Below are 24,431 nucleotides of genomic sequence, written 5' to 3'. Positions count from 1 at the left end.
TCCTAAAGTGCTAGGGAAAGATCTGGTCCAGGCCTCTCTCCAAGCTCTGGCAGTTTCTTGTCTGGTGGCAGCGTTACTCCAGTGTTCATGTGGCATTCTCCCTGTGTGTGCATTTTCATGTGACCTCCCCTCTATATATGTCTGTGTCCGACTTTTCCCTTTTTATAAGGACACAGTCCTATTGTATTAAGGCCCACCCTGATGACCTCATCTTAACTCAGTCATCTGCAAAGACCTCCCCATTTCCAAATAAGGTCACAGTCACAGGCTCTGGGGTTGGGACTTTAACAGCTTTTGGAGGATCACAGTTCAACCCATAACACCGCCTAAAGGAGCCCAGGCCCTCTCCGACACTGTGTCCCTCACTCCGCTTCATTTTCTCCATAACATTTGTCACAACCTGAAATTAGCTCTTTCAGTTATTTACCAAGTTGTTATCTCGCTAACAAGAGAGAGAAACGTCAGCACCGTGACAGCCATAGCCTTATCTGTTTTAGACCCCACTGTATTCCAGTGCTTGGTAACAAACACTTGTTAATAAGTGACTTAATACGGCTTGGAAAAAAGGAAGCTCATAGATGTAGGAATCAGAAGGGCTGCGTTGGGGCAGAAAGAGCAGCCTAGTTTTCTGCAGTCTTAGAGAACAGAACCAAGACCAAGACTAGCAAGAGGTTGGGGGCAGGAGGGGGTACTTCTCATTCATGGGTTAGACACCTTGCACAGTGCGTGGCATGTTGAGAGCAATTGGTAGTGGGCTTCCTATCACTAAAGGCATTCGAGCTTGATGGCAACTTGGCAGGAAGATAAGTGATTGCATTGGGATTAGGCTGAGCAGTCTCTGAAGGGCTGCCAGGCCTGAGTGTCTCTGGTCTCATGAAGAAGAGCCCAGAGCCCAGGTCCCCTTATTAGGAGGAAACCCAGTAGGGTTTGAGGTATTTAGGGAAGATGAGCCAGCATGGCCTTGGACCCTGGATCCCCCAGAAGCTGCTTCTAATTTACCCTTTAAGGGAGTGCTAAGGGAGTGAAATGGCTGGGTGACTTTGGTGGGAGAAGTTTCTATTCTTCTAGAAGCATTTCCATGGACAATGATGTACCCGCTGACCAGTAAAGCATTGTGCTGACAACAGCAGGAGTCATCGTATCTGCAGGAGCCAACTGAGGCATCCCTGCTTCCAGCCCCCAGCATGGATTTACCAGGCAGCCACCAGGATGTCCTCCCAACGTTCTGTTCTGATCTGCTAGATGAGGCCCATGTGTGCTAGAGAAATTCCTGGACATATCAAGTCACCAAGCCAGTTTCATTCTTCGAGCGGTGATTTAGCACCTACTGTGTGTCCAGCACCGCAGGCAAATAGAGCCCTATAGGCCCTAGTACTGACTCTGAAAAGAGATTGAAGTTTTGAAGTCAGTGGGCCCCATGAATGGGTTGGCATGTGAGAGCGAGCTTCCCCAGCGTGGGCTAATCCTGGGCAGTCGCGAGAGGCAGCAGGCCCAGGTCCTAGCTCAGCTCTGCAAGTCAGCTCCCCTCTCTGGCTGTCAGCGTCCTCTGTAACATGGAGAAGCGGGGGTAGGCGGGAAGATCGCCAGGTGCGTCTCACCATAGCAGTGCTGACAGGGACAAGCTGCTTCCCGGGCTCTGTGAGGTGGGAAGGTGCGCTGTCTCCACCCTCAGCCTCTGGGGCCACCCGTTCATCTGGGTGCTGTTTTTATTTGGGGGATGGTGGGCCAGAAACAAAAAGGTCCGAGAACCAAACTAGGAGGAAATATAACACTCCTGAGGAATCTTTTTGAGAGTTAAAATAAAAATGGAGGAAAATGGCCCAAACAAGCTTTTTCCTTTGAATTTTTTCCATTGCCTAGCCAAGGCCTTTATATTTCTAAATATGTCATCTAATGAGCAAACTAAGTTATATTTATGTATTAATTTAAACATACTGTGTAATAGGAAATATGTAATTGGAAATAATATTTATGTATATATGAAAGGTATATATAAAGTGACTTTATACCTGTAAAGTATACTTACATATATATATGTTGCATGTTTCCTTTTTTAAAAAAACAATATTTCTATTACTCATTCTCTAAAAATATCCCCTTGGTTTCAAAATGTCAAGAAAGTCACCTCTAATTTTCCTGACTTTCTGGTCTGGCCTTGGCTCTTCATAATTCAGTCTCCCTCATGTTCTCTGAGCTGACATTCACAAGCCTCTGCCCAGTGCAGGTGCCAAGGTGGTGAGGACCGTGGCTCTGCTCTCAGAAGCCCTCGGTCTGTTGGGCAGACAGATGTGTAGGGAGCTAAGTCATGCTCAGGGTGAAAGGCACGTCAATAGAGGGGTGTGTCAGGTGTGACGGGACACAGAAGAGGGAGTTAGTTGCTACGCTTAGGGTAGAAGTGGTAAGGGATGGTTTCCCTGAGCTGAATTTAAGCCAGGTTTTGAGGGATGAGTAGGAGCTCAGCAGGTGAAGGCAGCAGCTTGAGCAAAAGCCAGAAACCCAATAGAAGTAGCATCCTTGGGGACTTGGCATGGGCAGAGGGCTGGCCCTCCAACCTGCTATGCCACCAGGGCCCTGGCTCTTAGCTCTAAAAGAGCTACGGGGCTGGGGGGATGGCAGTGCTCCTCCCTGCCCAGCTCTCTCTTCTCTCTGCCCAGTGCCAGGGTAAGACGTTCCCCTCCATCCACCTGTGGACCCGGCTCCTGTCGGCCCTGGCTGGCCTCCTCTATGCCTCAGCCATCGTGGCCCACGACCAGCGGCCTGAGTACCTGCTGCGGGCTACCCCCTGGTTCCTGACTTCCCTAGGTCGTGCTGCGCTGGACCTCGCTGTATCCGCCCCAGGCCCAGGGGGCTTGACTGCCTGTATCTCATCTCCTCCCTGCCCCTGCCATGCCCTCCTTCCCTCTTGCTAGATGGAGCTGTCTCTCAGTGGTTTGAAGCCTGGGGCAGGCAGACACGATTATAATGTGCAATTTTGTTTCATGTCCTGTTTTTAAAAAAATAAGAATAATTATCTCTTGGCCGGAGCTCTGTGAAACAGCAAAGGGGGAGTGTGACGGTTACTGGCCCTAGGATCAGAAGAGCCAGGTTCCACGCTCAGTTCTGCTCCAGGCCTGGGTCAGTCCCTGCCCTCTGTGAACCTGTTTTCCCCATCTCTGCCTTGCCTTTCTCACAGGCTGGGAAAAGGCTTTGCAAGCCGGCCTGCTGTGCAGGGCTAATCATTCCCCCTGGTCTCGTTGATGCTGGAGCCTGGGGTGGGAAAGCAGGGATAAGAGTCGACAAGGGCTGCCCTTCCTTGGTGACTGTGGGCGGTTCCCCAGGGGGTGTTTCTGGATGTGCTGACACCCCAGTGACCTTGGCATGAGGACCTCAAGGGCAAGCTAAGCTCAAACAGTGGTGAGTAGAGATGGTGTGTGGGGGAGGGGATGGCGAGAAACCTGTGGATTTAGCATAAATAGTTCAGAAACTGATTTTCTCAAGGACTATGTTAGTTTGCTAGAGCTGCCATTACAAATTGCCACCAACCTGATGGTTTAAATAACAGAAATTTATTTTCTCAGCTCTGGAGGCAAGACGTCTGAAATCCAGGCAGGGCCACACTCTCCCCAAAGGCTCTACAGGGGAACCTTTCCTTGCCCCTTCCAGCTTCTCCTGGCTCTTGGTGTTCTTTGGCTTGTGAGCATAATTTTCATTTCTGCCTCTGTCTTCATACGGCCTTCTTCCCTTTGCGTACCTCTGTGTGTCCTCTCCTCTTTTTATAAGGACTCCCGTCATGGGATTTAGGGTCCACCTTAATCTACTGTGACCCCATCTTAACTAATTATTGAGGTTTCAGGTGGATATGAATTTGGGGGGAGACGCTGTTCAACACACTACAGGTGATGTCCCTGTAAGCCAAGCCCTTCAAGGGAGATAGTTCTTAACATGCTTTTGTTTAACAAGCGTTTCCTAAGTGTCCATTAAAGGCAGGGTCTTGATGGGTGCTGGGCCTGTGAGGGGGATATGTAGGGAGAGTCAGACCTGGCCCTGTCCTCAAAGGAGCTCCCCAGCCCGGGGAGGGAGAGCCCAGGGTGGAGCCCTCAGTGCAAGGGGAAAGCAGCACTGGGTGGCTGGAGTGCCTTGTTCCCTTGGACCTTAACTCCACTTCCCAGATCATCTTCCTTTCCTGGATGATGAAAAGCAAGATGAGGCGGGCCTTGGGATTTGCCTGCGAAGCCAGAGAGAGCCCCGACAGCCAAGCCCTTCTGACCTGCGCAGAGAAAGAGGAAGACAACCAGGAGGCAAGGAACGAGGCTCGGAGGGGGCAGAGGCGGGGGACTTGCCACAGCCAAGCCTGGGGTCCTGGGGTCCTTCCAAGCTTGGCCAGCTGGTCACTTTAAAAAACGATTTATGCCCAACACTAAGAGTGCCCCCAATAAATAGGATCCTCTATTTTCTCAATTACAACATATTATTTTAAGGTTTTTGATCACTTAATAAACTTTAATATACTTTAAGCAATGTAGATGGGTCAAATGTCCACGTATACTACTTAGTAATTTCCATATATATATATTTAAGTTTATATACTACATAAATTAATATGTAATCTGAGTTAATGAAACAGAAGATAGTGGTGGGTATGGCCAAGGTAAAAGGGTTTTATATAAGTCCGTGCACCACAGATCCAAATTCCCATGAAGTCTCTAATGGGAGGTTATTTTCATCCATTCTAGAAACTGTTATGAAATTATGTTTCATAACAAAAAGGAGCTAAAATACTTGAGGAGAGCCCTATGTGTCTTCGTGTTCTGAAGGGAGGAAGTGGAGCCTTTGCAATCTCTTCGGCAGTCCTTTACAGCAACAGTTCTCAAAGTGTGGTCCCTGGACCGGCATCACCTGGAAACGTGTTAGAAATGCAGATTCTAGGGCTTTGCCCAGCTCAACCACATCCTAAACTGAGGGTGCTTTAATGAGTCCCCTGGGTGCTCCTGACGCACAGGACAGTGTGAGAACCACTGCTTTACAAAAGCATTTATTCAGCACCTGCTGCACTGGTTCCCAAATTTTGCTGTACTTTAGAATCACTGTGGGACTTTTAAACTCTCCAGGTCACATCCATACTAATGAAATCAGAATATCTGGCATGGGTTGGTGTGTGTGAGAACTAAATATCAGTAGTTTGTTTGTTTGTTTGTTTGTTTTAAGCTGCCCAGGTGATTCTACTGTGCAGCAAAGTTTGTGACCTCAGAAAGAGAGAGATGAGATACATTTTACGGGAAGCAGAAAGTGAGATGTGCCATAAGAGAACAGAAAACAAAAACTTTAGGGGTTCTTTTGAAGAAAATGAGACTTTGTTTTCAGAAAATGTCTCCTGACTTTAAGAATTCCCCTTTCTATCTCCCTGTCTCTGCTTGAAAGAATTCAGATTGGGTGCCTCTCACCACACTACCACACTGCAAGTCACTAAGGACGATGACAGCCATCAGTCGCTACATGGAGCTGACCATTGAGCCAGTGCAACAGGTGAGTAGCTGTGGGCTACAGCCAGGTGTTCAGAGGATGGGCAGTAGTCATGGAAGGCTTCCTGGAGGAGGTGACCCTTTAGCTACAGGATGGGAAGGATGAGGTAGGGAAGCATGAAAAAGAGGAAGGAACTTTCCAAGTCCTCAGTGGGGGGCCAATAGAGGGGAGTTTGGTTAATGAAAGGCTGGAGAGGAGGTAAGGGTGAGATCGTCACACTATAGAAGCTGACTAACATCTTCAGGTGATGGGAGTCTAGGAGGCTTCTGGTCTAGAGACTCAGGGTCAGATGTGCATTTTAGAGCCATCAGTCAGGCAGTGTTGGAGGACAGACTAGGGGAGAGGAGACTCGAATCAAGACGGTCAGTGAGGGCCACTTGTAAGTCCAAGAAGGGGTGGTATAACCTGAACCAAGGCTGGAGCAGAGGAAGCAGCAGAGATGGACTGGATAGAGTTGGCAAATAAAGTGTTGAGGGAAGTGAGGATGTGGGGATGAGGGAGACGGAGGGCTCCAGACGGCTCTCAGGGTTCTGGCCTGCATGTAGGGGTCCTCAGGAGGAAGAGAATTAGAAAAAAGAGAGGCGACAAGTCCACTCCACCGTTCCACTACGGCACTAAGACTGTTCTTGTCCGGGTTACCAGTGACCTCCACGTTGCTAAATCCCGGGGTCATTTCTGTCCTACTTGAGACTCAACTCACTTGGCCACTAGCTGCTCGTGACTTCTGGGCCCCTCACTCTCCTGGCTTTGCTGCCCCCCTCACAGGCCTTCTTTCCCCCTCACTCCTGCTGCCTCCTCCTGCTGAGCCTGACTTTAAGGTTGTAGGACCCCAAGCGCCGTCCCGGCAGGTCCTCCTTCTCTCGGTGTCCTCTTTCAGTCTCATAATGCCACAGCTCTACACACCAGCTCTTGCTGATTTCCATCATGTGTTTCTCCATCCCGTTCCCCTCCCTCCATTCCAGTCTTGGCTGCAGGCTGCTATCTAGTGTCACCGCATGGCATCTCACACTTTCTGTGTCCAAAATGGAATTCTGGATTTTCATGCCCAGACCTCTCCCCATCTTCCTCAACTCAGTAAAGGACACCACTGTCCGTGTAGTCGGTCAAACCCACATTTCTCTCTTCCCCTCACTGCGGGGCCCTGCCCATCTGATACATTTGTCAAGTTTTGCCAATACTGCTTTTTAAATAGATCCAGCAGCCTCATAACTGGTTTTCCTCTCCACTGCTATTTTTGTTCCATCTTTTCCATCTGCAAGGATCACTTACATAAGTAAATTACATCTTGTTCTTCATTTGTTTAAAGCACTCTGCTGGCTTCCCATTTCACGCGGAATCGAAACCCCGTACCCAGACTCCCAAGCCCCTGCCAGCCCAGCACCGCTCCCTGATTGTCTCCTGTTCTCTTTACTCTTCTCTCGAAGCTCAGGATTTCTTTTTGTTCCTCTGCCTAGATGCTCTTCCTTTTGATTTTTTTTTTTTTTACATAGCTGCCTTTTCTTATCTTCAGACTTCAGTTAAAATGTCACCTTCAGTAAAGGCCTTCCCCGACCACCCATCCAAAAGTAGCCTTCATTTCATCTCTCTGTTGTATTACTTTATTATTACCTTTTTAAATGCTCTGCAAAGCACTTAGGATCTTTTACTTTTGTTTGTTGTCTGTTTCCTGCTGGGATATATACACTTTGTGTCCTTCTGTTTGTTTCCCTAGTCTCTGGTGTGTCGAGTCACATCACGGGCTCTCAGAACAGGTGTGTCTGGAACACGGAGTTCAGTGCTGAGCGGCCTGTAGGGACATACTGATACTCAGAGAGAGTGTGGATCTGAGACACAGATTTTACTCTTTGTTGTTGTTCTTTGGAATGTGGGTGCAAAAAACCAGTATGTGCTGTAACTGCGGTACAGGGGATTCAGAGCATGCTTTCACAATTAAGAGCCCACTTCGGCCATTAAACCCTTCTTCTGATGGGAGGATGGGTGAGTGATGGGAGGCCCTGAGGAAAGCACGAGGAACCCTGGCAGCATCTGGCCAAAGCTTTGCACAAGAAACTTTTAAATTATGGAACTTCGGAAAAATAATAGTGCAAAAGTGGCATTCACTTTAACCTTTCCAGTACCTGAATCTTGAGTGGATTCCTGCTGGCGAACAGACTCCATGAAAGAAGAGTGTGTTCCTCCTTTATTTTCTTCCGCTGAGGGCCGCCAGCATATTTTTAAGCCAATACTTACACTTGACCTCTTCCTTCTGTATCCACCAGAGGGCGAGAGGTGTCTTTGAGACAGCTCCCCGCAGAAGGCCTAGAGCCCTACCTTCCAGCCTGGACAGGATGCCACCTCACTGGGATCTAGGGCCTCTATACCCATGAAGGTCTATTTATTGAGGGCTAGCTACTTGCCAGGCTCTGAGTAAATATTAAAAGCCAACGCTTCCATGCTGCTTATCATACTGATCCAAGTGCTTTACATAGATTAACTCTTTTAAACCTCACAGCCAACCCCTGAGGTACCAACCTCATTTTACAGATAAGGAAAATGGGGCACAGAGAGGTTAAACAACTTGCTCAGGGTCACACAGTTTGTCAGTGGTAGAACCAGGATTCAAACTTGCCTCTTCCTGAGTCTGTGCCCTTGACCACTATACACACTGCCTCTTGGGCATAATGGCTGACACCAAGAAGGTACTTGATAAATAGTTGTTTTTTGATATTGTCATTAACAAATTTTTACAATCTGTGCAGTAGATAACTATGATTATTTCTATTGGTATTTATTAATAATTAATAATTTTATTATTATTTTAAACTGAGTCAAAGAGAAGATTGTCACTTGCCCAAGTTCCCATAGTTAGAAAATCACAGATACAGGTTTCAGACTAAACCTGTCTGATTTTGAGACTTCAGCTTTTATAAAGAGAACATACTCTCTGTGCTGCCATATCTTGCCAGGTCAGTTAGCAAATTTTTCCTTTCTTTCATGAGAATGTCCCAATGAGCAAAGTTGTAGTGAGATAGGTATACCCTGTTGCCATGTGCACTGATATATGTCCTGATCAGACAGCCATCTGGAAGTGGGCAAAAAAAGCCGCAAGCTGCTTAGTGTCTCAGTGTTCCCTGCCCCACATTAGTCCTAAGGAAAAAATTTCCAAGAGGTGCAGCCCAGGTTCAGGCTGAGTGAAGGGCCTAGGGCCGTGGGATCACAGGGATCAATGGATGGGAGCATTTGAAAACTCAGATTTATTTGTTGATTCAGGTGTGTTCAGGCCCCGAGGAATTTATAGAATCTATCATTATTGCCTGAGCAGCTTCTGCTTCTCTCAACTCCCCGACCCTGCCCAGGGGCCGCCCAGCACTCGGCCTCCTCCTGCTCCTTTGTGGACTTTCTCCTGTCCAGCCGACTCACATGAAAACGTACACTTACACTGGAGTCATGCTCCAGTCACGTTGGAGCCCTGAAGTGATTTGGAGTCCAATATGATGAATAGCCATTCTTCTCATGTGTCTGGGACATTTACATCTGAGCCCCGTGATACTGCTTCAAAGGAGAAAGGCAGGGATTACCACCTCCTTTTATAGATTAGGAAACTGAGATTTAGGGAGAATTAATTTCTTGTGAAGGTCACATGGTTAGTTGGTGGAAGATTCTGGTCCAGAAGGCAGGTTGTTCTCCTGGTGGTGCATCAGTGGAATGACTTGAATCCCGCCCAGCTCTGAAACCTAGGCCAACAGATCTTCAAGGATCTCTGAGGAAGTGCCCACCCCCAACCCTCATGGGAGTCCTGTAGGAGGAAGCTCTCTTCTGAGATAGATGGATGGGTGGATGGATAGATAGATAGATAGATAGATAGATAGATAGATAGATAGATAGATAGAGATAGGTAGGTAGGTAGGTAGGTAGATAGATAGATAAAGATATATGATAGATTGATGATTGGTTGATAGAAGATGGACTGATAGATAATAAAATATAAATAGAAAGATAGATGATTGATAGACGATAGGTAGCTAGACAGATGATTGGTAGATAATGTATAGAAGGTAATAGAATAGAGATAGAAAGATGATACATAGATAAATAGATGATTGACAGTAGATAGATAGATAGATGATGGAATCTCCCTTAAACATTCCCAACTCACTCTGCTGCTGCTGGATATGAGTCAGCAAAGCCTCTATAGAGTGCATTTTTGGCAATAGCTGTCCAGATTACAAATGCACATACACTCTGATCCCTAAATTCCACTTCTAGGAATTTATCTTTAAAATACCCTGAAATTTTGGATGTACGATATAATTTAGTGCAGTCAGTATTGATTGTAAAAGCGAGAAATTGAAAATACCCTAAAGGTTCATCAGTAAGGGATTAGTTAAGTACATTGTGAACACATATACAATGCTGTCCCCCACCCCCCCACCAAATCTCATATAGTCCTATCTCTGAGACAATATTAAGTTAAAAAAAAAGCAAGATACATAAAAAAGTGTAGAGCGCGCTACCACTTGTGGAAGTAAGGGTAAATAAGTGTATATGCATTTGATTGTCTAGACTATCCGGAAGGATGCACAGGAAAGGGAGCAAGGCTGCCTTGAGAGAGTACAGGATGGCCGGGGGATGAGGGTGGAAGCAGGCGCTGCTTTCTACACCCTTTCCTATCTTTTAAACTGGAGTACGCGAGTGCTTTGACAATTCAGAAATGAAGAAGTAAATTGAGTGTCCTTGCCTGCCCTTCCCCACACACCTTGCAGGCAGGCTGCAGCACCAGCAGGCTGCCTGGTGACGGACAGACCAGCACGGGAGATGCACCCCTGCAGGAGCCCCCCTCGTACCCACCCGTTCAAGTCATCCGGGCCCGTGTGTCTTCCAGCAGCTCCTCCGAGGTCCCCTCCATCAACTCCGACCTTGAGGTACACGCTGTTGCCTGCCAGTGGGTGCGTGGGCATCCTCCTTTACCCATTTATGCTGCGGTTCGTGAATCCGCCTACACTAACCTCATGCCTGCAAAATAATGAATAAGCCTCTGCCGGCTTCTGCACAAGGAGTTTCCCACACTGTCAGTGCTGAGAAGGGGTTTCCAAATTAGTCGGGGAAACACTGCATAGTGCAGCGCAGTCTCGAAGAATGACTTGCACATTCAAGTTTTTAAAAAAATTAATGCATGAATAATAAACTTCGAAAGGGGCTCAATGTTTCCCAAACCCTTCTGACCATGGGAGCATTTGTGTTCTTCCCCTACCCCTTTCCCCACTCAGGAGCACCACCTGTACCCTATGGTGCCATCAGGGTCATACACGGGGTCACATGAGCCTGACATTTTCATAAACTTTACTTCATTTTGAATTTTTGGATCTGTGAACAAAACATGTCACATTTCAGATATAACGAATGGGTTAACCCTCGGGTCGGAGCTGCCCTGCTACTCTCAGTCCTACAGCTGTGGTTTCCAGCCCTGTTTACCAGGGAGTTTCCCTTTGTGGAAATTAAGAACAAGGATGGTGCAGTGGACATGTGCTGTCAGCAAGAGACTGTCAGCTGTTTTTTGGGGGGCGGAGGAAGGACTGTCTTTTATTCTGGGTTTCTGTTCTATTATTTTGGTGTTAAAATGCCCTTTTATGAAATGATGATAATAATATATAGTAGTTGGTGTTGAGATTTTTGTTTTGGTTTTAATGGCCTTATTTGGCAAAATAATCCATTAGCTGTTCTAAGTCCCTAGAATTTGTTGAGCTCAAAATCGACCCTGGAATCTGAACAGCCTCAGAGCCGTTGATCCATCGGGTAAAGTCTGGTTCTCAGTGTGAGGTTCCAGACCTTTCACGCCTGCCCCAGCCTCGTGCCCCTCCCCTGCCTCACCCACATGTTCCCTTGGCCATAGACTCTTCTCCTAACCCCCAGCCTCTGGGCCTTTCTACCTGGGGTTTTCTCTGGCCCAATTTTCATGTGTCAGAATCCTATCCAGATGCTACCTGCTATGTGAAACTAATCCCCCACCCCGCCACACATGCGCGTGCGCAGACACACACACGCACACACACCAGACAATAATGGCTCCTTCCCTTGGGTACCTAGAGCATATACCTCTCTCACAAAACTTCCATTGTTTGCCCTGTAGCTGGTGAGCTGTCAGGGCCTGTCTCCCTGCCAGGCTGTGCATGAGCTTGTAGGTATAGGGCCTGGACTGCCTTCATCTTTCTCTATTCCTCAATCCTAGAACACAGCTGATCATTAAGTGCTGAGTTTTGAGTGAAGAATTCTGCACCAGACCGAGGACCATTTGGGGTCCGTGTATCCCCATATCATTCACTGTTATTTATTTCTTGGATCCAGTCACTCAAGGCACATGGCTTTGGCAGCCTGGAGCCAGCAGTCTGGGCAGAAATCTAAGATTTAACACAGAAAGAAAGAGCCTGACAGCATAGTACGTTCAGTGAGGAGAAGGGACAGTTAAGTCGGCAAGTCAGGAAGGAACTGGAGAGAGCGAGAAACAACATTCGCTCCCTGGAAACAAGGGTGATTTTTGTCGCCCACCCACAATTAAGCTAAGGACTGGGCAAGGACCTTGAGAAATTCGGACGTTTGTCTGTGGCTGGTTTGGGCCATTTCTCTGTTTTGCACTCTTTGCTCTTCCCTTACTATATTATCTCTCTCTTTTTAGACATTTATTCCAAGGGGGCAAGGTCACACTCTTAAATTAGGTAAATGGAAATGAATGCTTCTGCCCACTTCAAAAGGAAAATATTTTAGAAGCACAGCTGCCCCGGCCCACGCCCTCCCATAACCCCCAGCACAGTCCTCCTGCTTCATTCCCGGAAACATATGTGGTACAAGTGACAAAGCTACAGAGTCCTGAAAAGAAATGCCTTAGAATTTCACTAAACATATACGATAACAGGTCATATGAGTTGTAAAGCTCCCAATACAAATAGTTCGAATGTATGAGCAGAACACAGTGATTATTATAACAGGCATATGATTATTGGGTTGCTGGTAATCTGTATTTTCTCTTCTTAAAAGTAGTACATATTTATCATAAAAAAATTGGAAAATATAAAGAAGAAAATTAAAATTAACCCAAAAACCTACCAACCCACGACTACCTCTGGGTGAAGGGATTATGAAGGCTTGACAGCCTCCCCTGTTTTGGGGGCAATATTCCTTAAGATCCTGGTTTCTTTACAGCTGAATGTGGGCAAGAAGGTGTCTTCTAGCAGATGAGAGTAACATGGCACTTGACCTGTCCGTTTGGTCACGTGGTCAGCAAACATTTTCTGAGGGTGGAATTTGAAAGAAAAATGCATGATGACAGATAGGCTGGCCTGCACCCTGTGCACAGGGTAGAAGGTATTTGGTCAGCTGGGCACAGCCAGGCAGGTCTGATCCCTGCCTGACTCCTCCAGAGCACACACCTAAGGGACTGAAGCGTATGTTTCAATGCTGGAGGCTGAGGTCATCACTTCCTCTGGTTTATGACTTTCTTGCTCCCGGGATTTCATAATTTAAATATTTTGGTGGCATTGGGCTTAGACACCTGGGGCTCTTTCCCCGTCTCTTGAGATGCCCTCCACCCCTGCTGAAATGGGCTTCGGTGCCCTCAACCACCTCTCATTGTCTGTGTCTGTTGCCAACCAACTTGGCTTCTGCTTCTGCTTGACCCCATGGGTTCGTAAGCGAATGCTTTCCAGCTCCCGCCGTGGAGACTGGTGAACCTGGAAGCCACTCTGTGTCACTATGATGTGTTTATCTCTTCTGTGGTCCTTTATGATTTTGTAACTTAACTCTCAGATGCTGGTTCTATATCCTTGGGGCATATACTGACTGTTTTGAGTTCCTACTTTGTCAGCGCTGGAGGAGGTGGAGAAAGAATGATGCCTCAACAAGGCACTGTAGCCACAGCGCTCTAACTCACTGTGTTTAAATCCATTAATAAGAATAACAGTACTCATTGCTACTGTGTGTGTGTCATGAGCCAGGCACTATATGTTCTATACTTTGCAAGCACTGTTTGGTGTGATCCTCTTAACAGCCCCGAGGCAGGTGCCCTTGTTATTCTTATTTTCCAGAAGTGGGGACTGGGACTCAGTGAGTTTAAGTAACTTACCCCCCCAAAAAAACATTAATAATAATAATAATAATAATAATAATAGATGACTGACATGGGATTTGAACCCAGCTCTGTCTGGCTCTGAAACCTCTGTCGTAGCTACTACGCTCCACTGCCTTGGCGGGAACTTGTGCCTTGGGAGGTATGCAAGACCAGGTGTATTATCCATCATTCCCATTTTACAGATGAGAAAACTGACTCTCTCCCCAGGACTCTTTCTCCTCACCTGCGCTCTGCCTGGATTCTCCGGGAGTACCCCGTCAAACAGACAAGATAAAACACTGAGATCTGCAAGTAATCCAGTGGTGGCAGAACAGGAGAAAGGGGTAAGACAGAGACAGATAGGGCCTGTGAGCGCTCATGGAAGAAGAGCTTGGATTATTTTCACCTTTCCTCAAGTGTCCACTGGCTGGGCTGGTCAGGGCACCAGATGGATGGCATTGGAACCTCAGTGTGACCCTGTGACCCTGTAGAAAAGCTATTTGCTTGGGCTGTCCGGATTTCCAGATGTCTCCACAAGAGACAGCACACTCCACAGACACTGTGGATCCACTCGTTCATTCACCCACTCACTCGCCCCTTCGACACGAGGCAGCTGCGCTCCTGGCATGGCCATCCGGAGGACGTACTGGACAGATGCTGACTGCGCTCGTGTTCTACAGCTGGGGGCTGAGGCCCAGAGGGAGCAGGGCTTGCTTCCAGGAGTGGCCTACTCACTTCACCAGCTTTATGAGTGCAAGGTGGACTTTACCCCACTGTTGAAACTGTTCGTCTGCCTTTTAAAGGTTTTATTTTATTTTTTTAGCCTCTGGGATGCAAGGAAAGATTGAGTCTGGCTTTGTGACGAAAGAGCATTTAGTTACTTTTTTCCCTTCTGTGCTTCCTAGCACTGTTATGGGCCTGGCATAAGAAGCTTTGTAGGAATTCTGCAAGGAGGCTGTTTCTGTCATCGGAACAAATTCTGCATGTTAAAGAATGACTACCCCTGGAGCCGGTGCGGTTGTGGAGGTGGGAGGGGAGAACAGAGCCACACACCAGATTGCTCTGTCTGAAAGAGGGTCACGTCCCAGGCCTGTGTGTCCCGCTAATTCTGTACTTAAGGCTCTTGACAACCGGGACTACTTGCTCCCTTCCCAAACCCTGCCTCCAGCACCAGCTCATTTTAGAAGAAAATACATATAAGAAGAAAGAGGCTAGAACATTCCAATAGGTACCAAAGGCCAGAAATAAAGTCGAAGATGTGGTTTCTCCAAAGATCTGTTTCCTCCCCGGGGAACTGGCATCATGTGCCATGAGACTGTGAAAGACAATACGTCCAGAAATGTGTGGGGCGGTCCGCTGCTTCCCCCGGGGATATGGAAAGATCTGTCACCGGCTGTGCAGGAGAAAGAGGACTGACCAGGAGTCAGGTGGACACAGGGGCTTGTCTGGGCTCTCGCTGCCCTGCCAGGTGGCCTTGCTTTGACCTTCTTGAGTTTTTGTTTCTCCCTCTGTAAATGGGAATCGTGAGATCTGCTCTACCTTTCTTATAGAGTGACTGCGAAGATCAAATGGGGGTGCTGCTGGGTCTTTGCAAGACTGCCAGAAGTGTTATGTCGTGAACTGGAACACAGGCTAGAAGTGGGCTCCAGGATTCACTCCGGCCCTTTTAGCCATGGAACTGGGCAACACCCATTCATTTCTCTGAACCTGCTATGAAAGTGGAAATAATGAACTTAGGGAGGATGGTGAGGCTCCACCAAGGTCAGAAAGTGAAGGAGCTTTGATGCAGTAGAGCACTGGTCCCGTAAATGCTCATTATGAAACCCCAGCTTTGGACTGGATAATCTTTAAGGCCTTACTTAAAACAATGTGACCTTAAGTGTCAAAAACACTTATTGAAAGAGGTAGACGGCAGTTAATTACACTGAATCAATTCTTAGAAGTAGAAAAGCTTCCATCAAGAAAACAAAAGGGTCAACCACCAGCCAAACCTGTTCGTGTTCTTGACAACACAACAGCTCTGCCCAGACGCCACTCTCAGAACACCTCCTCTGGCCACCTCAGTCTCTAGAAGCATTTCCAATTCCACTGCCCGAAATCCAGAGTACAGCTTTACTGCTTCCACTCAAACCAGTGTAGGCACTCCTGACCGAGCTCCACCTCCTTTCATTGCTGTCCTACCCAGGATCTTCCCAGCATTGACCTCGGCCCCATGGCCTCCCTGCTCTCAGGCCTTCTGTGGCTCCCTACTGCTTACTGTTTAAGTTCACACCCCAAGCCTGACCTCCAGGACACATAATGATCTGGCACTGGGCCAACTTTCCAGCTTTCTCTTCTCTGGATTCCTTGGCTCGGCTCTGTCATCTCCTCCTGCCCTTCGAGGCCCTGGCTAAATTCTGCTTCCTCCAGGAAGGCTTCCTGCTGCTCCTGAGTAGGGTTGCTAGATCTAACAGGCAAAAAATACAGTGCTCGCTTCGGCAGCACATATACTAAAATCGGAACGATACGGAGAAGATTAGCATGGCCCCTGCTCAAAGGAAGACGTGCAAATTCATGAAGTGTTCCATATTAAAAAAAAAATAATACAGGAGGTCCAGTGAAATTTGAACTTTAGATGAACATACCTACACTAAAACATTATTTGTTATCTGAAATTCAGTTTTGCTGGGCATCCTGTGTTTTATCTGGCAACCCTACTCCTAGATCTAATTTCCCTAGACCACTTCTCAGTTCTTTTGAGCAACAAAGTTTCTTCTAAAAAATCAGGAACATACAATGTTACATGTCAATTATATCTCAGTAAAACTGGGGAAAAAATGATTTTAAAAAGTCAGAAATAGGAAGTAAGGTCGCCAAGTCCTTTCCTGCTGGGGGTCCTAGGATTTGGCCTAAAACAGTATTTGTGACTGGATTTCAGAGATGCTTGTTCCCAACCTCTGCTGCCCACTGTTTTAATACACATGGCTCCTCCATCTTAGCCCTTGGGAATGTCCCTAAAGTGACATTGTGTGTCGTCTTTATAAAGGAAACCAACCTACCATGGATCACAACTTTTCTCTCACTGATCCAGTTCACGATAGGCCTTGCATATGGCATCTCTCAGCCTGTGATGCATATTCCCATCTCACATCCCATTTCTCCCACAGCGGCCCAGGCAGGAAGAGCAGCACAGGGAGTTTGGACAATTAAAGAGGAGGAAAGAAAGTATGAGGTGAAACGGTGCTTAATCCAAAGTGTCAAAAAACTGCTTAATTAACTATAAATATTGTGTGTGTTATAAAGCAATAAAAAGAATGAAATTTTTGCTTTTTTTTTTTAATTTTTAATTGAGGCAACCCCTTGGTTACATTACTCACGAATTTCAATCTTTTTTTTTTTTTTTTTTACCTATAGCACCTGGTCTTCTTATATGGTTATATGGTCTCCTACTCAAGTACTAACCAGGCCCAACCCTGCTTAGCTTCCAGATCTGACGGGATCAGGCTTGTTCAGGGTAGCATGGCCGTAGATAAGAATGAGATTTTGAAGCATATGGTGGAATGTTTAAAAGTCTATAAGGTACCAGGTCACAGGGAAATCTACTTAATAAAATTAAGAGAGAACTGCAGTTAGTATGTATCTGGCCAGTCTTAAAATGTTATAATTAGGAGAAACAAAAAACCTTGAAAACAGGTCCCGAGTTCAGTACCATCTCACCTCCCCAATCTGGGTGGAGTCACTTCTGGCCAAATGTAAGAGGTGGGGGCTGGACGAATGGTCTGTGAGGGCCCATCCACCTCCCCTAGTCACAAAATGTAAGGCTAGAAAGCGACCATTTCCTCGGTGGCTAAGACACACCTCAAAGTCTTCAGGAACAAAGGGAAAGTTACCACATGGCCCATGGGCAGGGGCTATGGGATGCCTTTGGTTTCAGAAGCATGAAAAAGAGTGCTTTTAGAAACGAGGTGAATTGAAATACTACATGCTGCAGTTCACAAAGGTGATGGCATTGTGGTCCTGAAGACAATTTAGGGATGTGTGGACGTACTCATTACATTTTAAGGGAGAAAAGCCATTTGCACAATTTGGAGTGTGTGTGTGTGTGTGTGTGTGTTTGTGTGTGTGTGTGTGTTTTAGAGGGCTATTTAATAACTTCTTAGAGGCTCTTTTGGAGATAGAATTATGGATGATCTTTATTTAGTCTTTTTGAAAAAATTTCTATACAAAAATGATCACATTCTGTTCTTGAAATGAAGAAAAGATTGTAAGATGTTATTTTTACTTTTTTAAGAGGGGAGAGGAGAGACCTCAGTTACAAAGATTTGGTTTAATTGTACTTCTTAGGCACATTATCATCACTGGCTTAAAAAGGAACTTAAAAAAAGAAATCTTGACTACTACCTCCGCTAGAGGGCACACTTCTAAAATTTTTAGACTGATGCTAAAGATTTAGAATGGCAGTTTCAAGGTTCCATTTCAATCCAGTTGCAGGGACTCTTAAGTTTATTTGTTTGCTTGGTTTTTTTTGTTCAGCTTTAAACAAGCTTTTTTTTATTTTGGAATAATTTTAGATTTACTGGAAAGGTGAAAAACTAGTACAGAGAGTTCCTGTATACCTTTACCTATCCAGTTTCCTCTAATGTTAACATGTTACACAACCACGCTACATTTGTCAATACTAAGAAATTAACATTAGTATAGTACTATTAACTAAACTGCCGACTTTATTTGGATTTCACCAGTTTTTCTATTACAGTCCTTATTCTGGATACAACCCAGGATATCACGTAGCATTTAGTAATTTTTTTTAACAAAACACCCACTGACTGTGGTAACCAGATTACAGTTTCTTTTTTGCATGAATATCTGTATATTTGTAAAAGTTATTTAACTTTTCCAACCCCAATGTTGTCATCAACATTTCTGTGTTTTGCAGTGTGTGTGGAACCATTATTTTTAGTAATTTTGTGTTTTCTCCAATTAATCTTTTGCTTTTGGTTTATGTTCCCCCAAGCAGGATCTTTAAAAGGTGAATGCAATAGAATTCTCATAACTTTTTTTAGGTTTAATAATGGCGTTGTGCTTAGGATTTAAAGAAAAAGTCCTTATCAATGAGACACATCCTGAAATATTTACAGATGAAATTATTTACTTTAAAATACTTTGAATAAAAATAATTGAGGAGCTAGAGAAAGTAAAACAGGATGTGTATATGGGTGCTCATGAGATTATTCTTTTTGCGTGTTATTGAAAATCTTATAATTTAAAAGTTGTTTTAAATGGCAAGGTGAAAGAATTGAACAATAGAGACTTGGTTTTAATATGACGATAATGCCAGATCCCATGGACTGTGCAGAATGGCAGCTATTCAACGTAAGAGACATTTGTAGAGTCATAGCTCTCTGTCAGAAATGCTCTCAGGCAGTGCATGCAGTGCCAGAAGAATGAGAGAAGACCGCGAAGCCGCCCTTCAAGAACTTGACTCAAACATAGTTGAGGCTTGGGGTGGAACTAACCGTTCAGTAAAGGCTGATTAAAAATGAATCTTGGCTGGTAGCAAATATCTCATATTTTAAGGTGGGGATTTTATTTGCATCTCTCTTTCTTAGTTTCGCGGTTTTGAGTTGACTCATCTCAGCCATGTGGTTAATAAGTGGAAGATTTATTATTATTATTATTATTATTATTATTATTACACCTAGTAATAATTTCTAATAATAGTAATTTAAAAACCTGTATGGGTTGTAATTTTTCCAAGCACCTGCAGCTCTTTATAGTTATCACAATTATGTTATTGATCATTTTAACTAGATGGTAGCTGCTAGTAGCTGCCGCCTTTCCGCGTGCTGATGTCAGCTGTTCCTTTGCCCCCAGACCATCAGAGGGCCTGCCTCCTGGCTCACTGAGCAGACAGAGGCAAATGCTGAGCTCTGCTCTGTAATGGTGGCAAAATCTATTCAATACTTTTCTCTCTTTTTATTCTGCAGCACAACTATTGGGAAGCCCTAAACTCGGAGCAGGTATGGACAATTGTGCTCTCTCTCTATTCCAGAAGGGACTTCCTGTGGCTTGACTTCAGTTCCTGTTTTTGTGAGCCCCCCTTGGATGGCTGGGCCCATGCCAAATTCCTTTAGGAAAAAAAAAAATGTGAAAATGAGAGGCAGGTCTGAGGATTTTCCAGGTTCTCTCAGTTCAGAGTGCTTTCTGCTTTGCCCAAACCATCTAGTAGGGGCTCAGAGAAGATCCGTGACCCAAGGAAGAAACACGGTTTGGAACAGAGGTCTGTGAGCAAGCAGGATAACGCAGGTTACCGATAGTAGCGGTGCTAGGGGTGGCTGCAGTGGTTGAGGCAAACATTCCCTCGCATTGTCATTCTGAGACCTTTGACAGCTGGCTGCTGTCGCCATGCCACCCTCACCTCCAAGTCGTAGCTGAGCACATTTTATGACAACCACCTATTCCTGAAATTGTTTCTGGTAAGACAGTAGATCATCTTTTGCTCAAATTCTCGTCTCCTGAAATTGTTTCTGGTAAGACAGTAGATTATTTTTTGCTCAAATTCTCTTTATGCCTAGATTCCAGCAATGTTCTTATTACATAAAACAACGTTTTAAAACACATTATTCTGGGAAATCAGATGAAAGAGATTTAAAATGTTTTTGAAGGCTTAATCTACCACAAAGAGTTCACTTGATGAATGCAGTGGGCTGTCTCTGTTTGCTGGAAGCTGAATTGGTCAGGTGTAGAAAGAATAACTCTTAAGAACCCATTTCAAGAGCTGGAGCAGTGGTTCTGAAACATTAGGGCAGCTAAGAATCTTCCTAGATACTTGTTAAAATGATAAACCTTAGGACCCAACCCACAGATAGGGTCTAGGGTGGGTGACAGCCTTTTTAAAGAGCATCGTAGGCCCTTCTGGGGAGGTCGGTCCAGAGCACACTCACAGCTGTGATCTAGAATGTGGGCCTCAGCTGGAAAACAGCATTAATCAAAAAGCATACTGTCCATCCTCAGAGAACGGGCACCAACTTCCACCACTGGGCAACTGGGCCATGGAGACTGAGGGGTTGGGGGGCTCTTTTACATGGGATCTTTGATAACGTCAGGAAGGAATTTGCTTAGAGATGGCCCCCAAATATGCAACCACAAGTAAATGAGAAGTTAGTACTAGAAGTGGCTAGCACAGCCCCTAACAGGTACAGGGAGCTGAATTGTACCAACTAAATGAACTTAGTTCTTTGCCTGCAAGGTTAGTGGGGATGAGGTAGTCTTTTAACATGATATGTTTGTGATTACCAAGTAGTAGAGCTGAGTTGAGTTATTATCGGCAAATCACTCATTGATCTGGGCTCTTTCTTTCTGTCTAAAACAAAGCTATAATTTGTATTTTATAACCGGCATGGTGTCAGTACTATCTGTCAGTGGCTCAGGGAGCCTTGAAGACCTTATCTCGGACCTCTAAGGACCAGACTGATTGAGTCGGCTCAAATTTGACCATCTGGTGGAGCTTTTTTTTTTTCTTTTTGAGTGCATGTCCATGTCTGGCTCTATTTTCTTTCCCAAATAGATCATCTGGCCCAGGCTGACATATCCTATGTGTCCTTGCTTGTTATCTTCTGGGTCTTTCGATACTGTCAAACGTGACCTATGACTCAGAATTATCAGTCATAGAAACTTCGAAATGAAAGAGATTGTATTATGTAGTTGCTGATCTACCATCCTAAGTTACACATGGAGAAACCGGCACCCAGAGAAGAAGAGAAAACAAGTTAGTGGCAGAAGGAAGACTTGAGCCCAACCCCCTACTCACCTCTGTGGCTGGAATCTTTAAGGATTCCCTTGCTCGGGGCCCATGTGCAAAGTTCTCTCTCTCATCCATCATATAAGAGCAATAGGAGGACTTTGCAAATAGCTTCATCCGTGCTTGTGTGGCCACCTCTTGTTTTTAATTTTCCACTCTTACCCCCGCCCATTTCAATTTCCCATACTTGTCTGGGTCAGAGCGATGAAATAGTCACTGGCTGTGACCACCACTCTGAATCAGGGCTTAAGTGTTTGTTTTTGACAAGTCTGTTGACCTCAAGTTTAGAGGAAACACCATGGTGGGGGAGGGGTGGGTAAGGGCAGACCAGTGCCCTGCTTTTAAGGAACTCATCATCTCCCTGAGAGGACAAGACAGATGCCCAGAGAAAACTCAGGGCTGTCTATATGCAGCTGCAAGTGAATGGTAAAGGCAATACAAAGAGAGGGAGTGAGAGCTCAATAGGCATAGGCAGTCAGGTAGGCTTCCTAGAAGAGGAGGTACTTACCTGGGCCATAAAGAATGGATTGTGTTTGCCTGATCTTTTCCAGGAATGAGTTAGGCATCGAAGTGGGGATTCTCAGGATAAAGGGAACATGACTCAGTCTCACTAGAGAAGGACAAGGAAAAAGAAAGTGGGGAGAGGGAGGGGAGCTGGTCTGTTCAGGGTGGCTTCTCATTAATTTTTTTTATTTATTTAAAGTAATACTTGCTTTGTTAGCTCCTGGAAACACTGGCCCAGTTAACCTGTCCTTACCTGTTTGTCCTTGTCTCTATGCCTGGGCCATGAGAACCAGGATTGGAACCGTCGTTGGGGGAGTGTAGGAGATGGGAAGGGTCTGTTCCGCCAAGGTACCTTTTGTGTCTTTTCTCCACAGTGGGACCCTGAAGATGTAAAATTTGAAGAGAACAAAGACAGCATGGAGATGCTTAGATCCTATATGCACAGGTACTCTGTGAGGCCAGCGGACTTGACCTCTGATAAGTAACACTTTCTGGAGCCAGCTCAACGACTCACAGCCCAAAGTCAAGTGTTTGTCAGAAACTGAGAAGGGATCAACCAGCAGCGACACCCATGGCAGGAATTTCGGCTTCTGCTGAGGCTGCCCAATAAGCAAAGAACCAGGAGCTGTCACTGAGCTTGGCTGGTCTGTGCCATGGCTCAGAATGGAGCTAAGACTTTAGGTCCTGTGGACAGACCTGACATGCCCAGTTTGTTCTGAAAATTAGAAGTTCGCAGAGGACTGTTGTTTTGAAATATAAACCTTCATCCAAAGGATACTGGACCCTCTTTTCTCTTTCTCCTTTGATTCAACCATATTCTGAATATCTGCTAGGTGCCAGGAATGAGTTCATCTAACAAATAGCTAATGTGTTTGGATCTCAGTACAGCCCCATTCTGCCAGCCCTGGCTAAGCCTAGGAGATGAGAGGGGTGAGCCCACATGCTGGGGGTCCGGGACACAATCACAGGTGTGGACAGGACCTGGCTCCTGCCCTCCAGTCACCCACTTGAGTTTTCTGCTGGAAGTTAGAGATAAGATTGCTTGGTCAACCAAATGTTTGTGAGGCCAAGTAAATTACTCTAGGTATCAGGACTTGCTCCAAACTGGCATGGTTTGTACTGGGGCAGGGTTTGCAGATGAAGAGGACTGTCTGCTTTAAGAGGCAACCGAAAGCATGCAGAGGGTAAGAGGCAATGCAGGAGGTGTTAAATGCAATCACAACAATCCCATTTTAGGATCGTTTTGATATTGTGATCATGAGTGAGGGGAAAGGTAGAGGGATTGTAGTAAATAAATCCTGACTGAGTGAACTGAAGTATCTCACTATGGAGCACAGAGAGAGAGGTCTGAATCCAGACACAGCCACAGAAGTCTGCCCCAAGGGGAAATGGGAGAAATGTCAAGAAACACAGCTCTGCTCCTGGCTGGCTCTTGGCAGCCCATGTGGCTCAGCGCTGCTGCCTGGTTTTTCCTAAGGGGTAGTGCAAGTCTGGGCAGCATGAAGAAGGAGGTGCCTCAGGGAAGCTGGTTGGTGCCACAGATCTCTGCAGAGATCCTAATCCTCTGGGTGACCTCTGAGATAGAAGCGAACTTAAAGCCACCCTATTATCCCCTTTATCCAACTGTTTTGGTTCCTGGTCGTCTTGTAATAGAGTTTGCTAAAGTTAGTTTTGCTTTGTGATCTGAACCACTGAAGCTATACTTAGAGGGAAGATGAAGATTTGAATTGGCAGGGTGTGGGGGAGAATTCCAGAAGCTGAAACTATACAGAGGATTGGAATCAGGGAAGGGTGGAATCCAGTCAGGAAAGAGGAATCCAATGTGGCCAGAATAGGTGATGCAGTAGGGAGTGGGTAAAGAGGCTTAAAAGAAACCAGACTGTGAAGGCTGGGGAGTTGGTACTTAATTCTGTAGCTAACTGGTGGCCATGTGAGATACCAGAGTAGAAAGGTAATTGACAAGCCTCAGGTAGGCCACAGCTGATTGGTGAGTTTTTATTCCTGTGCCCACAACTTTTCAGGAAACAGAAATGTACAGTCATGGACACAGCATGGATGTGGGGAACATGTTATCAGAGTGGTACCAGCAGGGCAGGAGGAGGACTCACCTTTAGAAAGACAGAGGCATGAGGATAGGATGACATCTCTGTAGTTTGCCTTTAGTACATCCCGCTCTCAAGGAGAGGCTGGCTCATGCTCCCTGAGGCACCAGAAATTGGTTGGATCCTGATGGAAATGGCCACTCACCCAAGAACATCAAATGATGTTGCCGTATGTGGAGAAGAGCAGGTACATGGGACATCATTGTACTTTCTTCTCAATTTTGCTGTGAATTTAAAACTGCTTTTAAAAATTAAAGTCTTAAAAAATGATCTTGCTGACTTTCAGCAGCAGACACGACCTGAGTTGCAGATGTTGTCTGTCTCCCTAGATCCCATCATCCCAGCCTCTTCCTTTACAAACCAGTTCCTATCGGCCCGGCCCAAGCTAGTCTAAACGCTGAATCCCAAGTTTCTTCATTCAGGGTGAACCATCAACCTGGGAATTTTGGAAGCAAAGTTTGGCCTCGTT

General features: G+C 45.7%; 1 protein-coding gene and 1 non-coding gene across 11 annotated transcripts in view; both read left to right on the top strand.

The window, feature by feature from the left end:
• The window catches only part of TMEM44 (transmembrane protein 44), a 29,654-nt gene extending 7,017 nt beyond the window's left edge, over positions 1-22,637 (top strand). The window contains exons 6-12 of one of the 10 annotated variants that reach the window (XR_005650271.1): positions 2,655-2,825; positions 4,149-4,277; positions 5,398-5,502; positions 10,242-10,400; positions 13,805-13,920; positions 19,543-19,575; positions 22,235-22,343. Coding sequence is in view for 7 of the 10 variants with exons in the window: in XM_039850747.1 (XP_039706681.1) it covers positions 2,655-2,825; positions 4,149-4,277; positions 5,398-5,502; positions 10,242-10,400; positions 19,543-19,575; positions 22,235-22,345 (708 nt within the window). In the remaining 3 variants the exon portion in view is untranslated. Of the gene's footprint in view, positions 1-2,654; positions 2,826-4,148; positions 4,278-5,397; positions 5,503-10,241; positions 10,401-10,869; positions 11,144-13,804; positions 16,880-19,542; positions 19,576-22,234 lie in introns of those variants that run through there. The other 9 variants (XR_005650273.1, XR_005650270.1, XM_039850747.1 and 6 more) reach the window with 9 other exon arrangements.
• On the top strand, positions 16,042-16,149 carry LOC120593122 (U6 spliceosomal RNA). The gene has a single exon (XR_005650301.1). It is a non-coding gene; the product is annotated as a U6 spliceosomal RNA (small nuclear RNA).
• Positions 22,638-24,431: the final 1,794 nt, after the last annotated feature.

The sequence above is a fragment of the Pteropus medius genome, unplaced genomic scaffold (genome assembly GCF_902729225.1).
Source record: "Pteropus medius unplaced genomic scaffold, Ma_sr-lr_union100, whole genome shotgun sequence".
NCBI lineage: Eukaryota > Metazoa > Chordata > Mammalia > Chiroptera > Pteropodidae > Pteropus > Pteropus medius.
Note: the sequence above shows the minus strand (reverse complement) of the source record. Positions and strands in the feature narration are given on the sequence as shown.